Raw genomic sequence first — 21,871 nt, 5'->3', positions numbered from 1 at the left:
ATATCAAGCAGAGAAATGACATCAACTCCCCTGAAGATATCTACCTTTCAGAAAGCTTAAGAAAGCTTTTCTGAGATTCACAAAACTATATACAATTTATGCCATCATAGTTCAGACAATATCTGAATTATTTCTTCCACTTCTGCAAATTGAGATTCTGTTTCTGATCATCTGTAATTTACCCACATTAAATTTAGTCTCAAATGGTGGAACCAACTACTTGCAGCTCTCTTCATTTCCACCTCTATCCATTTAATTTCACTCTATTCCACAGCTGTTTTACTCTAGCTGCGCTACTGCAAAGAACAGCTTAGGATAAAAACGTGATAACGTATACATTCTTACTGTACAAACTTGTACAAGTTTATCCAGTAGCACTAGCATGCAAGTTCCTGAAAATGACTTGAAGAATAAGCCAAGTTCATTATAGAGTTTGGATCCCACCCTCTCCCCCCACCCCCCCCACCCCCAGAAGAGTTATCTGCACATGGAGCTACATTCAGATCAGTAGTCAAAAAAACTTCCTTAATACTCTGCTCAGTTCCTCAGTTGATTTAAATACTTCCAATTCTTAGCTCTGAATAAGGAATGAGATCGTGTGTTTTAACTAAGAAAAAAACACAGATGACAGAGTCAACAGAATTGCATTTTGTAGAGCTTGTACATTTTGCCAGAAGTATGCTGTGTTTAGAGCTGATCATTTATGACCACTGCTACTTTCTAGTGAGAAGAAAGCTAGGTCTGCCATTTATTGTTTTCAGTACATAAATTATAAGCACTGATCCAGACATAGCTTGTTTTCCATCAAGCAGAGTGCAATACTCCCTCAATGAGCTGCAAGAAATAAGTAATAGACTATAGTATTTTGTTCACCACTACTTAAGAGGTTCTTTTATAGAGGAAAAGGAGCAAAGTAAATACAATTGCATCAGACACTTTATATAAGCTTTAGGTAATATAAATCAGTGATGAACAATTTCCATTGAGGTTGTGTTTCTGGAATATGGAGCTTCAGAATAAGCATACTCGCAAGTATCCTTTAACTCTATCACTACAAAAATATTAAAAATACTCTTCCTCATCTTACAGTAAAATTGTTGTTTGAATGCAGATGGTAAGGGGAATAGTCAACCAACGGATGCCTTGTCCTCTACAAAGGTTACACTACTTCAAACTAACCTAGCTCAAGCTAGCACTTCTGCAGAAAAATGAAGAAGCCAGAGTGAGTTGATGGCACCCCTAAAACGCCCATCAGACATAAGTTTGCTTTTAAATACCATGCAACTTGAAATGGAGATCTGTGAGAGATCATTACGATTTATAGACAGAGGTAGTAAGGCTGTGAAGACTAGCTCAAAATTTAATTTGCTAAAACACTTAATCAAAAAAAAAAAACATTTCCATGTTAGTTGAAGCAACTTAATAATTTTTCCAGGATAGCCATTGTAACCAAGCTTTTGTTATTTTTTTATTATTTTTTCTCGAATTGATCTTTTTTTTCCCCTAGCAGTTGTATTTGGATAGACTTACAAATATCTGTTCAGCTACAGACTCAGGCTGCCATCTTTTAAAGTACATAAGCTTTACATTCTCTAAGCAATTTTTTCCTGCAGATAGAACAAATGAAGCCTGATTTCCCCAGTTTTACATTCAAGTCCCTCCACTGACATTATGACTAGGTTGCTCCCATGCTAATCCATGACTCTTTCAGCAGTACTTCCCCATGCCTTTCACCCCTAACATGCCTTCACTGGCCAGCAGCCCCAGTATCTTCCTTCCCCATACTTCTAGGGCTACAATGCCTTCTATGTCTGCCCTCATTCCCTCCCTCTTCCCACCTCCTCCACACAAAAGTGACAAGGGAACGGAGGACAAAGGCCCCAAGTGCCACGGCTAGTTCCAACATACATGTGTTGACTGACTGAATTGGAGGCCAAAGAGCACATACCTGCTGAGTTCATGCAGCTGCCTTGCTCTCAGCAAGGATACTAAATCTTTTTTCTTTTCTCTCCCACCTACCAATGTTAAACACCGTTTATAGGAACAAAATTATTTTTGAAACCTCTATCCAAAGTTCAACTTTTAAATTATTCTTTCAATTCTGGAAAAAGGAATGGACTACTAGAGACTGTATAAGCTTTGTTTCCTCAGCAAACTGAGCTACCAAATGGGAATTAAAATAGAGTATGTTGTGTGTACATGGGCTGCTTTTTGTCCATGACCTAAAACCTGTCATATCTGGTTGACAATTTGTCAAAGTCCTTTGCAAAGATAAACTCTACTCAAGTAAAAACTTACACATTTTATGAACAGATAAAAGTGAAACAACTTCTGCTAACTTTCTCAATAAAACACAACACAAGACACTTGAAGTGTTAGTGAGACTTTCCATTTCACCACCTTTGCTTTGTCACAATGAGATAGCAAGAATTCATCTTTCATGGAAGTGCTTGTGCTGAAAAATCCACTGTTCATTATAAAAGTGTAGTAAGAACCCCTAAACATTCCAAATTGTTGAGTTAAAAAACAAGCACATAAATAGAAATTTATACATTTGAATGTAAGAGAAGATACTGGAAAATATTCATGAAGTTGAGGGGAGAAAAAAAAGACAGTCTGAACCAAAATATACACAGCTATTGCAAAAAGCAATACCAACATTTAGAACAAAAAGCTCAACTCATTTTAATATAACTGTAGGTACAGAATCACAACCACCAGATGAAGATCACCTTCATACACAGTTTGGGTCAAAACCAACTCCATATAGAAAGTCATATAAAGATTGCCTTGTTCAACATACAGAATGAAATTTGCTGCAGTACAAATTGCTGTACACAGAGTAAAAGCAATCATTTTAGTTGTAGTTTTGTGCATCAGAAGGAACCACTAATTTTTTTAATTACTAATACTATTTTTTGACTAGGCCCATAAGTATCACCCAGCTCGTAATATAAGCTCTCACTCCACGGCAGAGCTTCAAAGTGTCTTCAAAAAAGTCATTCAATCTTTGCATTAAGAAGCACCACTCACCCACATACCACTGAGCAACAGCAGTACTAGCACATCCTATGCTACACTGCTCCAATGCCCACTTAACTCTAATACTTGCTTAGAATTTATGCTGTTCTCTAGCTCACATTTATCTACCTTCAATTTCCAGGCCCGGGACACTGGGGTTACATCATACTAAAGAAAGCTTTCTCACTCTGAGTTCGTTCTCCCACCTGCTTCTCACGTGAACGCTCTAGGCTACTATGTTTAACCAAGTATTATTCTATTAGTACACAAGATTTACTAAAGTGAGCATCAGGTTGACACCTAGACACCCAAAATATTCGTTAGAGGTACTTATAGCAGTTACATTTGCTCTGAAACTCTCCTTTTCTCCTTCTCTCCAAAGTGCTGGGTTTTCCTGCTGCATAAACTCAGCTATAGAGCTACCTTAATTTGCAAAAGAATGTAGATTAAAGAGTATCTCACAGTACATCTTGAGGTATAGCATGTCATCTTTTTGATCTGAACGCTCTTTAGACAAGAGCGTGAGACCCTGAGTAAGAATACCACCATTATTACGAGAAGTGACAGACTTTCAGACAAAAATACTCGTCTAGTGGTGCTGAAATTCCACGTATATTGTTTCTGAGATGCAAAGTCTTTTAACGAGACTTTCTGCCTCAAGCCTTGCTTGCTATCTGTGAGGTGCCTTTTAAAATTACACACTGATCAAGCCTTGGATGTGGAGCACTGCAGGAGTCACTTTCAGACCTCCAATTCTTTAACTAACTTTAACTCTTTGAAAAGTTTCCCCATTCTTCCAGACTTGCTTTTCCCCATGTCAGAGCTTGCAAAGCTCATGAAAAAACCTGGCTGGTCTCCATCGCCAATCCAAATCTAGAGCAATACGCCATGCTCCATGCTTGCCCAGGGGAAAGAGCGCAGTCTCTTCCCAGCTAGCTTAACAAGGCTGACAATGACTTCTTCAGTACAAGTAAGGGCAATCGACCGTGGCCAGCAGGAGTACAGCTGTACCGACAGCTGACACCCAGCACCCTTCCTAGCCAAGCCAAACACTGCCCAGCCAGCGTGATGGGCACTTCCTTGGAGCTGACACCACGCAGCAGGGCGAGGCCAGGAAAGGATGCCACTAACCATGGCTCTAGCACGGCACTGACACTTTTCCCCCTCCTCCCACTATCGCCTAGCGCTGCTCAAGGCGACGGTGACTCAAGCTGGGCAGGGGAGGAAGGGGAAGCAGGTGAAAATGCCGGGTGACTGCCTGCCTCGCAACTTACGGCGGGCAGCCGGCGGCGCGCAGCTGCCGAGAGCAGAGAAAGGAAGAGAAACACCGAGCAGAGAGAAGGCACCAGCTCCGAGGCAAACCCCCTTCCCTTCCCTCCGTCCCCCCCCTCCTCACCCCACGCTGAGCGGCAGCGTGCAGCCAGCGAGCCTCAGGGCGCGGACACCGGGGCTCGGAGCCGCGCCCGACCCCAGCAGCCTTGGGCACGGGGCAGAGCCGGACGCCCACCTGCCTCAGGCGACCCTTCCCCACATGCGCTCAGACCCCCCCGTAACGGGGTGGGAGCTACGCGCCTCCCCCCCCCGCCCCGTCCCCGCCGCACACCCACCTGCCCAGCTCCCTGCCGGGGCTGAGGCTGTAGCGCTCCTGGAAGGGCTCGGTGCGGATGGGCGTGCGGATCTCGGTCAACAAGCCGCCTCGCCGCCGCCCGCGGCCGGCAGCGGGCGGAGGTAGCGGCGGCGGCCGGTCACCGCGGCAGCGGCTCGGCGGCGGCTTCTCCTCGGGGCTCATGGCGCGGGGCTTTCCCCCTCCGCAGTGCGACGGCTTCTCCTCCTCCGCCCGAGCACCGCTCAGCTCCGCCGGCGCTGCCTGCTCCTTCCCGCCCGCCAACGGCCGCCGCTGCTCGAGGGGTGGAGGGGGGAGGGGTGGGGGGGGCCGGCCGGCAGCACGCGCCGAGCGGGCCGAGGGGCGGGGCGGAGCCTAGCGCGCGGGCCCCGCCCTTTAACACCGCACCTTGGTGGGTGGGGAGGGAGGCGGGGCGGCGCGCGGAGTGACGGTTGGGCAGCGCCACCTGCTGGCGCGGTGACGGTTGGAAGGCGGGTGGCGGGCGGGTGGAGGCTGCCGGGGCTCGGCGGCGGTTGGTCGTTTAGCGAGTAGAAGCCCAGGGCTGCACTTTCCGGGCCACCTTTTTCTCGGGGTTTCTCGCCTGGCGCTGCCCCGACCTCTCTCGCACCTGCGGAGCGGGCGGTCGTGGCGAGCGTGCTCGGCCGCGGGCAGCGAGAGCCGCTGTTCTGAGGCTGAGAGGTTGGAAGGCGGTACGGGAGCGAAATAAAGCCTGGCCAAAAAGTCACGAGATTTAGATATTAATAAAGTTGAGATAAGTATTTGACTTCTGGGTTTTTGGCTAGGGAGGCAGCGCTGTTTTCTTCCTATCTGCTCGACCGAGGAACTCGGTTTTTAAGCGCTCACGTGTTCGTTCAGCGAAGACTCGGGAAGAACGCAAGGCCTGAGGTAAAACCACCAGAGCTAGTCACGAAGCACCTGCCCTTGCGGGGAAGGTGTCCCAACCTGTGGTGGCGAGACAGGCATGCAAGGCTGAAGAAGGGCGAGGACAAAAAGGACAGCTGGTGCTAGTCACAGGGATAGGGGCAGCTCTGAAAGGGACAAATATATCGAGGCCCAGTGAATGCAACCTTGCTTCGCGGGGGCCTGTGCCTGTGTGCGGTTTCTGTGGCGCCCAAGGTACAAGCTCCAATTAAAGCCGTTCCCACAGCTGGGACATACCTAAAACTGCTGTCCTCCGTGCATGCTTGAGCGCACTACTAGGCCTTTCTCCTCTACACAGCCCCCTGCTTTTCGGAGATGTTTAGGATCTGCCTCACAGTTACCGTTTGCCCAGTTTGGTTGAAATCGTCTCATGGATTTTGAAGTCCTTTGAGAAGCCCACGTACTCACAGAGGCGAGGCCTGATTTATTCAGGACACAAGACTAACGATGCCTAGCATAAGCAAGTTCACTGTGAAGGGCAACTCTTTCAACGTTTTATAATATTTGAGCAAGGGTGCATCTAATAAGCTGAAAAGCAATACAAACATAATTGCAAATCCGTTTTCTTCTATAATGAGTAATGCACTTTAACAGTACATTAGATACAGCAAGTATCTAATAAGATACATAAGATACAGCAGTAAACAAATCTAATACAATTTTTAAAGGGATTATATATTAATGGGTATTAACACATATCCTTACATGAGCAAGATAAAAAATTTAGGATGTAACGCTTCAACTAGTACAAGAGGCCTCTTGTACTGTTACCGTTTTACGAGGATAGAGTTTGTTTCTGCGGTTGTTCAGTTGAGTATAACTGGAAGAGGCCATATGAAATGGCCATATTCACCTCATTTCACAAGTCCTTCACTGTAAGGCTTACTTAAATGAGCATTTTTAGGAGAACTGCTCTGTGGGGCACTCATTTATAAAGACAATGCTGCAGAATTTGTCTCCATTAATGGCACAGAATTGCTGCCCCTGCCTGCCAATGTGCAGAGCATGAAGGAGAAAATAATGAGGAAATAAGCCAACATAGGGGAAAGAATTCAGGCCAAACCCCAGGCATTGATCAATAATGATTCAAATGTAAGTGAGTACAACTGCTGACAAGGCATTTTTCTCAAATTCCATCATTTCCTTAATGCCAAATCAGATTTGCTGAAATAAATAATTTAGGAATAAATTCCAGAACCAGTCTGTAGAATAATGGAAAGTTCAAGAGTTACAATAGCAATGTGTTTTCTACTCAGAATGTTGTTTCAATTGTAGCAAGGCCATATTATTACTGCTGGACAATAAAACTCGGATTAAATCGTATTTTAAAAATTGTTACATCTGGAAGTGCATATTAGAGGCATTTACTAGTACCTGGGAAAAGAGATTGTTTCTTGAAAAATAGTTCTGTGTCTTAAAAGCATGTTCCTAAATGAATGCTTCAAATACTTTATTCTTGTGATATTTTCTACTTCTTTACTTATTTTCACATTTACGTTTTCCTAGGGAAAAAAAGAAACTGCAAAGGAAATTTATGGAAATGAGTGCAATTACTGATTCTGGAACATGGAACAGAACTTCCTTGAAATACTTTGGGATCTTTAAGGTCCTCTGGCTGGATTTTAAAAGAAATCATGGGTTTTAGATACTTACATGCATTACAAAATTTAGCCCATTAGTTCTGTATAAAACAAAAGATGGGCGCACATTTTTTCTGCATATGGCCATTTTACTTAGATAAATTTAAAATATATCTACATCTAAATTATGGAAAATTCTGAGTATATTGCTTCTTCCTGTCTGGGTAAACATTAAGTAAACATCATATTTTACTGAACTTTTTACTCCCTACAGTTGTAAATTTACCTTTTTCTTCCATAGGTAGAATATACCAGGCATAGGAAGGTCAGTGTCTTGTTATAACAGAAAGATAGACTTGCTGCCTCACTAAACAGAATTTTCCACAGAATAGAAAGACAATGAAAAATTCTACTTCACTCCCTTGAAAACTGACTAAATTAAAAATTTATCCCACTTTTTACTACACACTAACTGAAGAATAAACTATGATTGGTTCAGCCATACCAAAATACTATGGAGCCGATATATGCTTCATTCATTTACGTTTTCCCTGTGGAAAGAATAAACACAAGCTTTATGACTCACTGTAGTCTCACTTATGTATTAAAACAGCTCTTATCTAAGTCTTAAATACTGCAGCATAAGCTTGTATGTGCTATCTACACAGGGAGAAACGTATATATGAACAATGCTTGATTTATTTAGAGACAAGCAAACACACATCTATTTTTGCTGTTTGTGTCTTTGGCTTCAGTCACTGAAATATTAACTACTGTATGCTCAGTTGCACTCAGACGGCATTAAAAAAAAACATTGATTTTTTTCTCGTATAGGTAATATTAACCGTTTTATGTATTTCAATCTATTTTTTTTCTTTTCTGCCAGTAATGTCCAAGGAATCCATTCTGATGAGCTGTGCTAGGCCTGCAAGCTATGAAGCAGGAGGTGAGGTGGAAGACAACACCACTGGTACTCTGTTTAAAAGAATGTCCTTTTCAATTTACGTTGGCATGCACTGAAGTGAAAGAGTATTTTCAGTTCTGCCCTGAAGAGCTGGATGAAACACGTTGCTTAGGGAGATAAGATTTGCTCGATTCTATCAGTCTGACTCTAGCTCAAAGGTCTTACAAGACCTTCCTCTTCCCAACATAGATACGTTCAGGCAACTAGTACATGAAGTAACAGTTCCCTTTATGGTCAGCGTGTTGGTCACTTTATAACAGAAGCATGAAATCTAAGCATCCTTAGCTCAGTGTAAATAACTTAAGATTGTTTTTCAGGTGTTAAAATTCATCCTTTAAACTTCTGTCATGATAGAAAAGCATGATCTTCTGTGGCTGGAATTTCTGCAGGCTGCTGAAATTCCATATGAATTTATTTATTTTGCATTCATGAGCTGCTTATTTCTTGATGTGATTGTTTTATATATGAGGCAGCAGGAAAACAAGAGGTACACATTCCTCACCTGAGTTGCTTCACCCATGTATTCCTCAAATTTGTCTTGTGATCATGTAAAGCAACTTACAAAAGAACTCTGAGTACCCAGCACCGCCAAAAAACAGTCCCATGCTACACTTTTTCTACAACATAATTATTTGAGAACTGAGGTTTCTCATGAGCTACAACAGAAAAGTGTTATTAATCTTCACTTTTCCGATTTAAGGAAGGAAAGCACAGATCCACTAAGTGGCAGCACTAGGCATCAGTTTTGCCAGCTTCCTTGAATTACTGTTTTATGTATGTGAAAGATTAAATATAAACTGCTACCCACCTGGCAATGCTATAGGTCTATTTTTTGCTTGCGGTGCTTGATTTAATCATTTTCAGGACAGATGAATGTACTCACTGTAGGAGAATCTAAGAGTATTCTTTCCAAGGCACTTTCCCATGTGAGCATGGGTTCACATTTTGCAGAAATTTCCACTTCAATATGTGTTACATACATTATAGTAACATTAATTTACCAGTAGAAAAACACATAATATGGGTCCCCACTCATTGTATCAGGTGTTCCTCAGATCAGTTTCACAGCTTCTCCAGTGCACATGTTGTCCCATAGACTGATACATCTCTCACAAATAAGGCAGATTTTGTTTTTTACAAAACCCAGGATGGAATGCTACTTTGTTATGTCTATGTCCAGAGCATAAAGGTAATCTGTTTCAGTTGGTATAGGAGGAGGACTTAAATGGGTATCTGAAGCACAATTAAGACGTTCACAAGCTGTGTTGTGTACTTTACATACCATAGCAGTAGGGGTTAAATTCTAAGAGTCCAGTTATATTAATTAATGTATGAATCACTAGAGCTGTCGACTTATATGCCAAAAGCGGAAGGTGTATGTTCAATTGACAAAGATGCCAAACCTGTCGGTAAACATATCCTCACATGTTTTAAGCATCATCTTATAATATAGTAATCTGTATTAATAATTTCAATCATTCAAAAAAACTGAGATACTAAAAAATACGTAAGAGGTATTGAAGTCAAATCACAGCTTGTACCAAAATTCCCAAGCAGATTCCAGTGCTGCCCCAGCTGCATTCCTGAAAAGTTGTTATTTAAATATGATGACTCCATGAAGCATGCTGCTTAGGTACTTATACAGCTTTTTCTATAGACAGAAGCGTATGAAGTGCTGGAAACAGAAAAAATCAGCATGTGTAGTTTATTTTTGTGTGCTGTTCTGATTCTGGAAAAGCAGCATTAATAAATCATTCACAATAGCAATCCTTCAGCTGCTCTCTGTGGTCCATTCTTGAAATGGACTCAATGGATCATACTGCCGAGTATTTATGGCATTTTTCACAACTGATTTACTTCATAACTGGGAAAGAAAATAACTTAAAGTAGTCTTTTATTTTCAGGTCAAAATTTTTCAAATGTGAAGGTATGTCTGTAAAGTGTATTACTCTTCACAAAAGGAAAGGCAAGTGACCTCACTATTACTGTTGCTACTGACACTGAAAGCTTTCTCAGAGCGGTCCAATATTTTTATACCATAGAAGTCTATCATTTGAAATCCTGCATGTCAGCAATTCAGGAAGAAAAATCCTTAGTTGCAGTCTTTGTGTGTTCTCCAGCGACTTCTGTTCTATTCACCCTAGAAGAGCAGTAACATAACACTGTAGGGATGATCTTCATTTGCACTAGATTTAGAACAATGTAAATGTGTCTTACGCCAAAGCCTTATTTTAAAAAAAGAGTTAGGGCTTGTGTTTCAGACAATTTTTTTGCTTCAAAATTTCATTCCAAGAGGGCAGGGACTAAACAAACAAAACCACACACTCCATGAAGGATGTTTTCAGGCAAAACTGGTAAAAATTCATTCTGAAGGTTACCAGAATTAAAGTAAAAATTAATAAAAGCGAGTATAGCTTTGCAACTCAAGGAAGATTTATGATTAAAGGAGATATAGCAGATCCTTTATGAAGTAGTTCTCCATTATTATTGACGAATAACAGCTATTGTCCAATCTATTCTCTTATACAAGAACGTGTATCAGATCACAAACTGATTTATTGGCCATTTTAGCCAATAACTATGACTTAGCTACCACAGGGTGTGAAGTGATTATTATTTGTGATACTTATGTGAAGTGCCTATATTTGTAATATCCTATAGGATTATGGAGTTTTGGTAGCATGCCAAGAAAGACATCTGATGTAGGTGTTGAGGAATGGAAATTCAGTAATGTATATCACAGAATGGACTCTGGTAATGGATTCTGCATAGTTCCAGCCACATAAACAGATCAGTGTTGCAGAAATGTACACCTCTGTTGTACCCTCATGATCAGTAGTTCATCTCAATGCTTTTTGTAAATATTGCTTCTTCCTTCCTTTACTGGCAAAGAGTTCAAAGAAACGTAGCTTAGTATCACAGATGCCCTTCCTCCTCCCCTCCCCACCTCTGCACATACACACAAACACACACTCACACACACACACACACACACACACATCCCCCCCCCCCCCACACACACACATACACACACTCACACACAGAGATGTGTCCTGAACAGAGACTGAGCCGTGCAACCCAAGTCGCAGGAGCACATGCATGGGTGGGTGCCATTGCTGCTGCCAGTGTCCCTGCCATGGGAGAGCCAGCGCTGGCCTTAGGCTTGTGGACCAGAGCGCCACACGTGAGAGGAAAGGCAGTGCCAACCCCAGAAGGTCTCTTAGAGTTGTCAGAGTCACATTGTTTCACATTTGCCACATTTGCCAGTTTTCTTTGCCTCATGTAAGATATACTTACCATTTTCCTTGGAGCCTCTTCTGTTGTTTTTTATTTTTCCATATAAAAACTGTTCCTCATATTTGATTTAAGCTTCCCCATAGTTTAGTTTGCACCATTATCCCATTATCACCAAGGTGTCTGTCGACTGTATCTAAGGTGTGTTAATCTATCCTGGAATGTGCTAATGAAACATGCCTGAGATACTACAGTGACAAGCAGTAGAGAAATGGGTGTGATGTACTAAGAATGTCAGAGTATCTGCTATTTATTTGCCGTCAAAACTTAAGGTAGACCCAGCGTATGCTATTAAGAAATCATCCTTGCACTTGCATTTCATACCTGCAATGAAGTAATTACACTTAGAAGTGAGGTGCACACAAACAGTATACATCTCTTTTGTCCCTCTATCTGTCTGGGAATATTCTGTAACAAGGAACAAGCTTACATCCTTTCAAGGCAGGCCTGAACTTAGGATAGTTCACGATAGGAACTTAGGATAGCACAGGAGCTTTGGTTATACATATTTATGTGGAGAACCTCAGGTTTTAGACACATAACCGCAAGAGACTGAATGAAAGCAGTGGAACGGCCTAAGTGCAATGATAAGAAAGGATAGGATCCCGACCTGACAGAGGTCCTGACAGAGACAGAGACAGAGACCTTAAGTCAATGGACTTCCACTAGTGCCAATATCTCCCCACTCTAGTAAAATACGTCCTCTACAAAAGAAATTACTTGCAATAGACAGTACACACAATGCCATAACAAAGTGAGTTTATTGACATTCCTCTATAGTGATATGATTGAATAGAAAGCACAGCCTGAGTATCATGTGACATTTTTCTGTCAATATAAGCAAAATCAGTCCATTAATGAGGACTTTTCCTGCCATTGACTTTATGTAGTCTTTAACAAAAACCGTAACAGACATTTCTGTTAGATAAATTGGAAGCTGCAGGGAATTTGGCTAATGGTACAATATTTACTATACCTAGTATCTACTATCTACAGGCATCTGTTTTTCTACTAGAACAAAGGAACTACATGACTCACTAGAGAGAAAGTAACAATCCAATCTTTTGGACCTTGTGATAACTGGAAAACCCAGATTCAGTATATTGCAGTCATTTTCTTTTTAAATAACGAACACTGAGGTACAGCAAGAATAATAATAAAAAAGCACCGCATTTGTTATAGAAAGATCTGTTGGTCTGCATTTGACTGAAAGTGTTCAATCTTTACTGGGAAGCCCTATTAATGTTACTATGGAGACAGGGTGAATTATTATTTTTTCAACAGAAATTAAACAAATCTGCAGTCAAATTCATCCTTCTGTAATTCCATAGACTGTCACAGGATTAAAAGCAAACGATGAGTTTAGCTCATCCTCTGTGTGGTAGATTTCAGCTTGTATCTTAATTGATTTCCATGTCCAAATTCAGTGTCCTACTGTTTTCAATTAGAAGTATATCAACTATTTGTTACAGTGAAACTAGAACAAACCAGCAAAACACAAAACTAACAAACACCTCCCTCCCACCTCTCTCAGGCTAGATTACAAACTCAAACCTCAGCTACAGTTCACTGGAAAGTTCATGAGCACTTAAGCAAAATGGGTGAAAAAGCTGCCTGTGTCAGACCTGTATACAACTCATGATTTCTCTGTTTGGACCACTTTTGTGGTTTAATTTGGACCACTTATTTTTAGCTTGTGATAGCCATGGATCTACCTAGCACATAAAAGTCAGGTTCAGGATACGCACAACCACATGACTGAAACTGAATGCTCGTGCAACGTACTCCAAACTGAAGTGACATTTGTAAAGTTTAGACCTAATGCAATCAATGGTAAGGTACAGTTATATTTGTACTGGATTAAATCCTGCATAGCTTATTCACTCGAGCAGTCAGTAAGACTATTTCAGGATGGAAGACTTAGTGATGATTTAGAATATCTATTTTCATTCACATATCTTCAGCTTAATGCTAGTATAGCATCAGGATTTCATAAACAGAAATCTTCCTTTTCCATCCCTCCACCATTAATACCATCACCACAGTCACTTTCAGAAAGATAAAACCCCTCAGCAACCACACCTACAAATTACTCATTTTCATTGCTCCTGTTGAAGCTTGCAATTCACAAAATCTTTCAGATTTCCTATTTTATTTCTTTCAGTTGCATTTTAAAATCTACTGATGTTGATGTCTTATCTTAGAATAATAAGCCAACAAATGTTTCCAGGGAACGGAGGTGAAGGAACTGAACAGATTATGATTATGTTTGACTGTCATAGCTGGTGTATTTCACCATAAATCTACTCTATAGAAAATCTTACAGTCCCTCCTGTGGGAAAATAATGAAATCAGAAATTCTGTAACGTTTCACCAATGAAAATGCAGATCTGGGAAGAGCACAAATGATCCTGTATGTGAGTAACAGCATTGGAACTGAAAGGTGAATGAGGAAAGGTATTTGCCTAGTATATGCAGGAATAACAACAACAAAGGCAATTAATTGCATAATGGGCAGGTTAAATAACAGGGCAAGAGAGATGGATTCCTCCCCCTCTCCTGTCAGCACCATTCACTGCCTCACTTACTCTCTAACATTACCGTACCACTTAGATGCGTGGCTTCCCCTTTGCGCCAGACTGAGACTAGATGCAGCCTTTGGCATGATAAAATGAATGAAGAATTGCACTGTGAGATGTTGATCCTGGTATCCTAGAGATGTCAGTGTTGAAAACCTATTGAGGTAGGGTGTTTGGGAAGAGAATTGGAACAGTAGAAAGCAAGAAAAGTGAACAGTAGTATGGTGTTTTCTTTCTCTTTGTTTTATGAAAAAAAGTCGACTGTCTTTCCTCATTCTTGGCTTTAGATGAAAAAAAAAAACCAAAAACAAACCAACCAACCAACCCTGCAAGGAAAATCCTGCAACGTAACAAGGATCTTGTTACTTTGATGACATCACAGTCACCTAAGAAAACAGCCTTTTAAAAATATTCTAGACTCTGCACTTGAAAGACAGCTTTTGCCAAAGATTCTGATGGGAAGTAGCTGGCTAATGCTGTTTGTTTCCTAAACTAGGAATACACAAGCTGCCTGAGATGGCATTTGCCAAATATGGAGATGTATGGCACCTAAACTAGCTCTTAGTGTATGGTGAGTACCAGAACATGATGTGAAGAATTTCAGGAGAAAGCCTTTCTTGTTTCACTCAGTGGGGTTTGATGCTGTCTCTGAAATACAAATATCTTTTATTATGCTACAAAAAATAGTTTCACTTTTTCTTAATAAAATATAGTTTTTAAATACTTAAAAAATTCTAACTATACAATATTGTAAAGATTGGAACTTCTTTTTTACTATGTTAATGAGACAGCTCTTGACGCACTATTTTCTTTGGCCAGACTGGACCAACCAGTTAGATCTTTCTCCTTCTTTTCTTTTATTGTTGGAAGACATCCAACTTTTGACATAGTGCAGGTAACTTTGTAACACTACCAGGAATAAAACAGGAGCCATACATGAATCACTGGATTTTGGGGCCCAGTGGTGAAGGAGGCAGAAGTTACATACGTTGACGACTGAGTTGTTCAGTCTCTCCTGGTGTGACTCGCTCTAATGTAATTCATGTGCATGTGACAGATGCTCTCAGAAAAAAGACACAAAGACAAAAAGAGTTCCATCACTACTGTGCATAGGGCCTGGGCATGTGCAACAGATGACTCAGAGCTGCTTTGTGGAAGTAATAAGCATCATTTACAGTGACTAGTCCAATGGAGCTAGCCTGTAGCTGAGGCCTCCCATAGGCAACTGTAATATGAGTACTCAATATGAAAAATAGCATGTACTATAAAATAGATCCTCAGTAAAAGTCATACAATAAATTAGTATAAAAGTGGCTGAAGTGTTACAGATATAGAACCAATGGGGCAATTTAAATATCCTAACTATTTTATATATCATTAACAAAAAGCTACTATTTCTGCCTAGAAACATGTATTTGGGTCCATCACCATTCAGACATCTATTGACCTAAGAATCAAAGCAGAAGAATAACTTAAAACTCAAAGAATGCAGTCAATCAAGTGTGATGAGTTGCCATACACCATACAAATACACAGGAAAGCTAGGCCCAGATATTATCTCCAGAGAGAAAATTTATGGGAATCTGAACTGATCTCCTAGTTTGACTGTTCTCTGAAGCGCAGCTAGCACATGACTAACTGTAACAAGTCCCCAAGGAGATGTGGCTTTCATGTGAGCTGCTAGACTCTATGTTGCCTTCTCACTTCCCTTCACTCCTACTTTACAAGTCTCTCTCTTTGTATTTATGCATCCTTTAACACCCTTATCATTAGAAGTAAAAAGATACTTCATATTTCCTTTTCCCAGTTAAGACAAACACTTTCAGTCTGAGATGGGTCTTGGAAAACAAGGGCAGCAAAGTTTAAAAGTAGAACACAATCAGAGCTGTGAGGTTGAGCCTCTGCAAAATCCATCCAAAGACAAGTTTACTGCTGTTTTCATTTCATTCCCTGGCTTCAGAGCTGGAATGCAAAGTACACCAAATTGAACAAGAGCTAGATCTTTAATTTCGTTGTACTTAATATGACTGGAGGGTCTTTGGGCTTCCTCCAAGAGGAATTACAACAAATTGTTAACCCAAAGAGAGTTACAATCCCCTTCATCCCTGACAAGCACCCTCATTCACTGCAGCTTCTCATGTAATAGCTCCTAGACTAAAACCTGCTGTATACAACCACTCTTGAGGTCATGGAGATTTGCACTGAACAAGAAAAGGAAAGTGACATAACCAGGAAAAAAACCCAAAAAACAGCAATTACCATAGATTAGCCCAGCCTGACAGAAAGTAAATGGCTTCTGATACAGGGGATGGGATTGTCTAGACTTCTCCTTTGGAAAGGAGCTTTTTAAACATTAGAAACAAAGATCCGGTAAACAGAACTCAAGGGTTTTCATAAGAGTAGAACATTCTTATTCCCCCCTTTCCTTGTCACATACAATGCTAAGGTAAGGGAGCCTTATCCTTTATGCTACATAACAACGCATCCTTCTTGAGTGTGCACAACCTTGTGCTTCTTGTGTGGTAAACATTACAATAGAGATGCCCCTCCCAATATCTCTGAAGTGCAAGTTCTCTCCAGTACTGGCAAGGAACAATCATAACAACTGCTGTCATGCTTGGCATTGCATTACAGGTTGTTTTTTAGTTTTTGAAGGTCTTATCTGCACCATGTATCTGGGCCTGTTCCAGCTGATGCAACTGATGTGGATCGTGAGTTCGTTTATAAAAATGTCAGTTTTGCTCATAGTTGTCTCCCATATGGAAAATATATACAGGGAAAACAAGGATGGATGAAAGATATATTTGATCAGCTCCTAGTACTGGATTCAATTGTTAAGAAGTAAGATGGACTGTGGATTGATTTAGAAGATGTAAACATATAAAAGCTTGGAATGCTTGATGAGGGTTTTTTTTATTTTTTAATCAACGTAGGTGGAAGTAAACATTTATTAACATTTGGTCAAGTGTAGCGTAACTTGCATTTGTATTTTCATTGTTATTAATGGAGGTATGTAGAGATATACAGAAACCTTGAGACAGTTGTTTTTCTATTGCATACAGACTAGCAGTCCATTGGAAACAGAAGATGAAAGCATGAAGGTTAGATCTTAGAGGGCGGCAGTTCTTCATGCACAGCTTTTGTCAATCTTGACTTTTTTGTTGTTTTCAAAAATAAAAACATGGGAAACCAAGATCAAACGATGGTGGAAAGGAAAGGTGACATCATCAGCCAGAAAAACACCAGAAGTGCCTGAACTCCCTCATTCAAGTCCAAAGGTACTAGTTTCTTCAACAGCTGTCAACAGCTTTTCATACAGCATAGAATATGAGGGATAAGGTGGAAGATCCAATCGGTTGAAACATGTGTGTGCCCTGGAAAAGGAAAATATGGTGCATGTTAAATTTAATCTAAATAAACACTCTAATGAGAAAAAAAATTCCTGCTGAGACTCAAGACACTCAAGCTCACATAAGACAGATCAAAAGAAATTCTGACTATTAAAGTAAAATGCTTAAATTGCCAAAAGTCAGAAAGTACTGAAATATATGTGCGCATGCACGTGCATATTGCAAATAGAAGAGACAAGCTAAGTATTGACAGAAAAATCATTCTCTCCTATCCCTGCATTAGATGTTGCAGGGATCTGCAGGGATCTTCATGGAGAATGCTGGAGGTCACCAAGGAGGCTGGGATATGAGATCAGATAGAGAGAAAACATCACTACTCTAATTTTGATTGCTTTGAATTGTAATGCAACTCAGCTGTACATCTAACATAAGTAGCTGATAAGTTTTGCACCAGTGCACAGGCATAACGTGACGAACTATAGTGACAGAATAGGCTCAGTGAGTGCTTATAATGAGACAGGGCTGACTGGAAAAAGACCATTCTGGGATCTTGAATCTTGGTAACTGAAGAAGGAAGGTTGCTAAAAATGTTCCTGTAAGTCATCTGTAAGCCATCTGCTGCAAGTCTGGCCTTTAAGTGTTATTATTTATTTGTGGCAGCCAAGGCAGAAGCAAAATATTTTGGTCCCAGAGCAAGCTGCCAACTTGATGTCCCTCTCTTCCCCCAGTTCTGTCATTACATTTACCCCCAGTTGGCAGCATCTTCACAAGAACCCCTGGAATGGGAATCAATCTTGCCTTGTTGCAGCTTTACTGGTGGCAGCAATTAGACCCGCATGGATCTCACGTCACTGTGTAAGGTGCTATGCAAATACGGAACAAAGAGACAGTCCCTGCCCCAAACAGTTCATCCATTTAAACTGACTGGAAAACACCGAGCTTATTTAACAGGGGAGAAACACTTCCGTTAGCATTATTTTTTCAGTCAGTTTGGAGGTTTACAAGATGCGAGGAATATTTGTTTCCTTTTGCTCCCTCTGATAAATGTGAATTGACAAAATGCTACGGAAGGAAATACAGTGTCAGTGTCTAATAATGTCTAATCATCTGGTCCTTGGTATTGTTGGATGCAGGGAAGTTGTTTTACTTCCAACTCTTCTATCTCCTACCTTAATACAATGCTATTTCTTCAGAACTGAAGCTGAAGAGCTATCTCAGAGTGAACGCTATTTGAAATCCTGTTAGTCATCTCTTAGGCCACCCACGAAATCAGAAAAAAATGATACTGGTAGACTGGCTGGCCTGAGACTTGCAGATTTGAAGGGAGAGATTTATCAAGCACCTATGGTGAATCATTAAAAGCAGTCAGGCAATTGAAATAGCCAGAGGCAAGTAATCTTCGCTGTATCATACTATTTCAATTAGGAGAGCTTTTACCATCTTTTTTTCCCCCCTCCTGAATGAAAATTTGTTAGTGCTAGCTGGTCACTCTCAGAGAGTGTACAATAAACAGAATTTGTTGACATAGCTGGGAACAGATGTGAGTTAGAGGAAAGTGTACATAAATAAAGCAAATATTTAATACATCTCTTGAAATTAAACATGGTAGATCATATGTATTATCCATGAATAGCCCTGCACTGTTTGTTGTTTATCTCAGTAATCTTTGGCAATGATGTAAATTGTTTCTGCAATCCACTGCCAAGACATATCAACTATTGGGAGTTAATTAACCGAAGGACACGTTTACCTAAGGCAACAGAGCACCTTTTGGAGACACCCAGCTTAGCTGGATAGCTCCAGAACTGGGAGCTGCATAGTCATGACAGCTTTGGCGTGGATTGTACTAATGTAACTACACTGACCCCAAAGTGATATCTCTGCATGGTATTCAACTGTGGGCATATTTAACTGTGTGAGAATGTAGCATCTCAAACATCTCTGTCTTGCATCGCATTGTGTGGTGCCAACATATCCACAGCCAGTGGTTCTGCTGTTTATTTTCTTGAAGACATTCATCTAGTAGGAGACTGATCATCACCTCTCTCATTTCATACTGGCTAAGAAAACCTTGCAGTGTTGTTGACTTTTAGTCGTTCTTGACCTGGGTCAAACTCAGATTAAAGACCAATTTGTTTTCCTATTGCAAGGTTCAGAGAAGTGGGCTCTTCTATAGAAGGTCTCAAGGAGTTTATTGTGGGAAGAAACTATTACAAAGAAAGAAAGAAAAGGTTAACATGTCTAAGCACTGAAGTATCTTGCCAAGCAATACTCTTGTGTTCTTTAGTCCAATAACTTTACACAAAAAAATCCTTTCACTCCAAAAAGCCCCATCAAATCAAAAAGGACAACTAATTTTCAGGAGTACCATGCAAGTCAACAACTCTACCTTCTCATGACACAAATGACACAATACATTGCTGGCTAAAGGGCAAAACCTGAGGTCAAGTTCTGTTCTGAGAAACTAATGTAGATCTCCTGCAACTCCACTGAAGCCAATAAAACCCACTCAATCTTACAGCTAGGCAATTGTGTGCAAAATTGTCTGGTATGCATTCTGCGATGAGCCTAAATGTTTTTTTGCTGCAAAGACCACAGTTGGTGTCTGCTTGTGTAACTGAGCAACAAGTTCTGCCTTATCCAAGAGAGAAGGATGATTGGGACCCCCCTGGCATTCAATGTTCCCTCTCTCAGTGTAGCTGCGCACAGCCTTTGTCTGTTGCAATTAAAAGCTGAAACCTTTCTTTGCCGGGCTGGACCAAAGACACTGAATTGAGCGTCTAGTCTGTTCTTATCATATGCTGCATGATGCTGAAGTAAATAGACAATTAAGAGGCAAGAATACTTTCTGTAACACCCACTGTCACCTAACGCCGTGTCTTGTCCTGCAGTGAGGTAAGTTCCTTCAGAACAGTGTTGACCTCCTTCCACTGATCCCAGTGAGAATGACTGCAGCAAGCATATTCCAGGAGACACGTGCTTTTTTGTAGTACTCAGCTTGCTGTACATATTGGGGCGAAAACATTGCATCGGCAGTAGAAGAAAGAATCATTGCAACGAGAAAAGTCTTTCTTCTTTTAATTAAGCCTCCAGCCATGCGAGCCTGCTGACATTTGAGAGGGTGTTCAGGAAGTGAGAGGTCTGGAATAAGAATTAGATTGGTAAGGGCCTTCATGGAAAGCATTCTGGCTTCTCCAGAAGAAAACATAAGATAAAGTCATGTAAACCAGTTCTGACCCTCATATGCCCTCATCCTCCAGTAAGTAAAGCAGTAAATGGATCACTTAAAATTTCATCCTTCCTGGCAGTTTGCTTTTATTGCTCACAGCAGTTTTAGTGGGTCTGATTTTTTAATCTTGCTGACAGTTCACAGTGCTATTTCTTTCCTTTTAAGAATTCTCTCTAAAAACTGTGCGTTAAGCTTTTAAGCTTTTTGCATTCTTCTTTCCTTGTCACTTCTGTTAATCCCCATAATGATGAGAGTCCAAAAGCAGCAAACGGCACACAGAGCCCCCTCCTATCTACTTTATAGCTTGAACCTGCCAACTAAAGAAAGACTTGCATTCTGAGATAACCATGCCAGCCAGACAGAAAATGGGCATTTCTCCTTTTCACCTTGCTATCTTTAAACAAATCCACAAACTCCTTTGGATCAGCCTGAAGGCTTACAGATATCTACTTCTCTTCTTTTGGTTTGTAAGAAGGAACACTTGTATGCTGTCAGGGAACCACTGCTTAATAGATGAATGTGGACTTGTAGATGATAGTTCCATTATATATGAGAAAAAGAGGAAAGGGAAGAAGGGAGATACGGAAAGATAAAAGACAGCAAAGCGCGCACACTCTCCACTGGGAAAGGAGGAAATGATGAGAACAAAGTTCTTTGTAGTCACACACAATCTTTTTTAATTGCTATATAGGATTCTGGGGATTTCTGTTTAAATATTTTATTATCTAATAGGGATAGAACTCTCCTATGAAAGATCAAATATTTACTAGCACTGATCTTTTTTTTTGCAGACAGTACGTTAGTAATCACTATTATTACTCTGCTGAATGAAAATCTCTTTTGATGGAAGGGCAGTTGCAACCCAGCACTGACGGGGAAAAAGACCTCACCGCGTCAAATGTGATTATTTAAATCACTGGGATACACGTTGAGATCCTTATGTAATTGTTACTCAAGCAGAACTGCCTTGGACCTGACACAAGTTTTGTCCATGTGTGGAGCGTAACCAGAAGATGGGACAGTGGCAGTTGTACGTATTCAGAACTTTGCAGGCTGAGATTTCAAGAAAAGGAAGTGTTTCTTCCTGTATCTATAGTAGAAAACACTGCTGGTTCTTTGCACATGCATGTTTTGGGCCAGAAGTTCTGTTCCTACAACATCGCACAGCTATGTTATTCCAGATAGGAAATCAGTATCTGTTCATTAACACTTGGTGAGGAACGAAGGATAATCTCCTGCAAAACTACTGCTGAAACTGGTTTAACGTTAAACATCTACATGACCCAGGAAAGAGGCAAAGAGACTTCCT

At 40.7% G+C, this 21,871-nt stretch overlaps 2 protein-coding genes and 1 long non-coding RNA gene across 10 annotated transcripts in view; 1 reads left to right on the top strand and 2 right to left on the bottom strand.

Moving 5' to 3' along the window:
• Positions 1-4,932, bottom strand: part of STK17A (serine/threonine kinase 17a) — a 30,383-nt gene extending 25,451 nt beyond the window's left edge. The window contains exon 1 of the mRNA XM_068936008.1: positions 4,629-4,932. Within this exon, the coding sequence (XP_068792109.1) occupies positions 4,629-4,810 (182 nt within the window). The 5' untranslated portion in view covers positions 4,811-4,932. The remainder of the gene's footprint in view (positions 1-4,628) is intronic.
• Positions 543-17,173, top strand: LOC138066369 (uncharacterized). The gene is made up of 4 exons (XR_011139769.1): positions 543-4,377; positions 5,428-5,530; positions 8,033-8,092; positions 17,046-17,173. It is a non-coding gene; the product is annotated as an uncharacterized lncRNA (long non-coding RNA).
• HECW1 (HECT, C2 and WW domain containing E3 ubiquitin protein ligase 1) overlaps positions 12,147-21,871 on the bottom strand; it is a 308,997-nt gene continuing 299,272 nt past the window's right edge. For all 8 annotated transcript variants that reach the window (XM_068935996.1, XM_068935991.1, XM_068935998.1 and 5 more), the window contains one exon: positions 12,147-17,357. In XM_068935996.1, coding sequence (XP_068792097.1) covers positions 17,246-17,357 — 112 coding nt within the window. In that variant the 3' untranslated portion in view covers positions 12,147-17,245. The remainder of the gene's footprint in view (positions 17,358-21,871) is intronic.

The sequence above is a fragment of the Struthio camelus genome, chromosome 2, assembly GCF_040807025.1.
Source record: "Struthio camelus isolate bStrCam1 chromosome 2, bStrCam1.hap1, whole genome shotgun sequence".
Lineage (NCBI taxonomy): Eukaryota > Metazoa > Chordata > Aves > Struthioniformes > Struthionidae > Struthio > Struthio camelus.
Note: the sequence above shows the minus strand (reverse complement) of the source record. Positions and strands in the feature narration are given on the sequence as shown.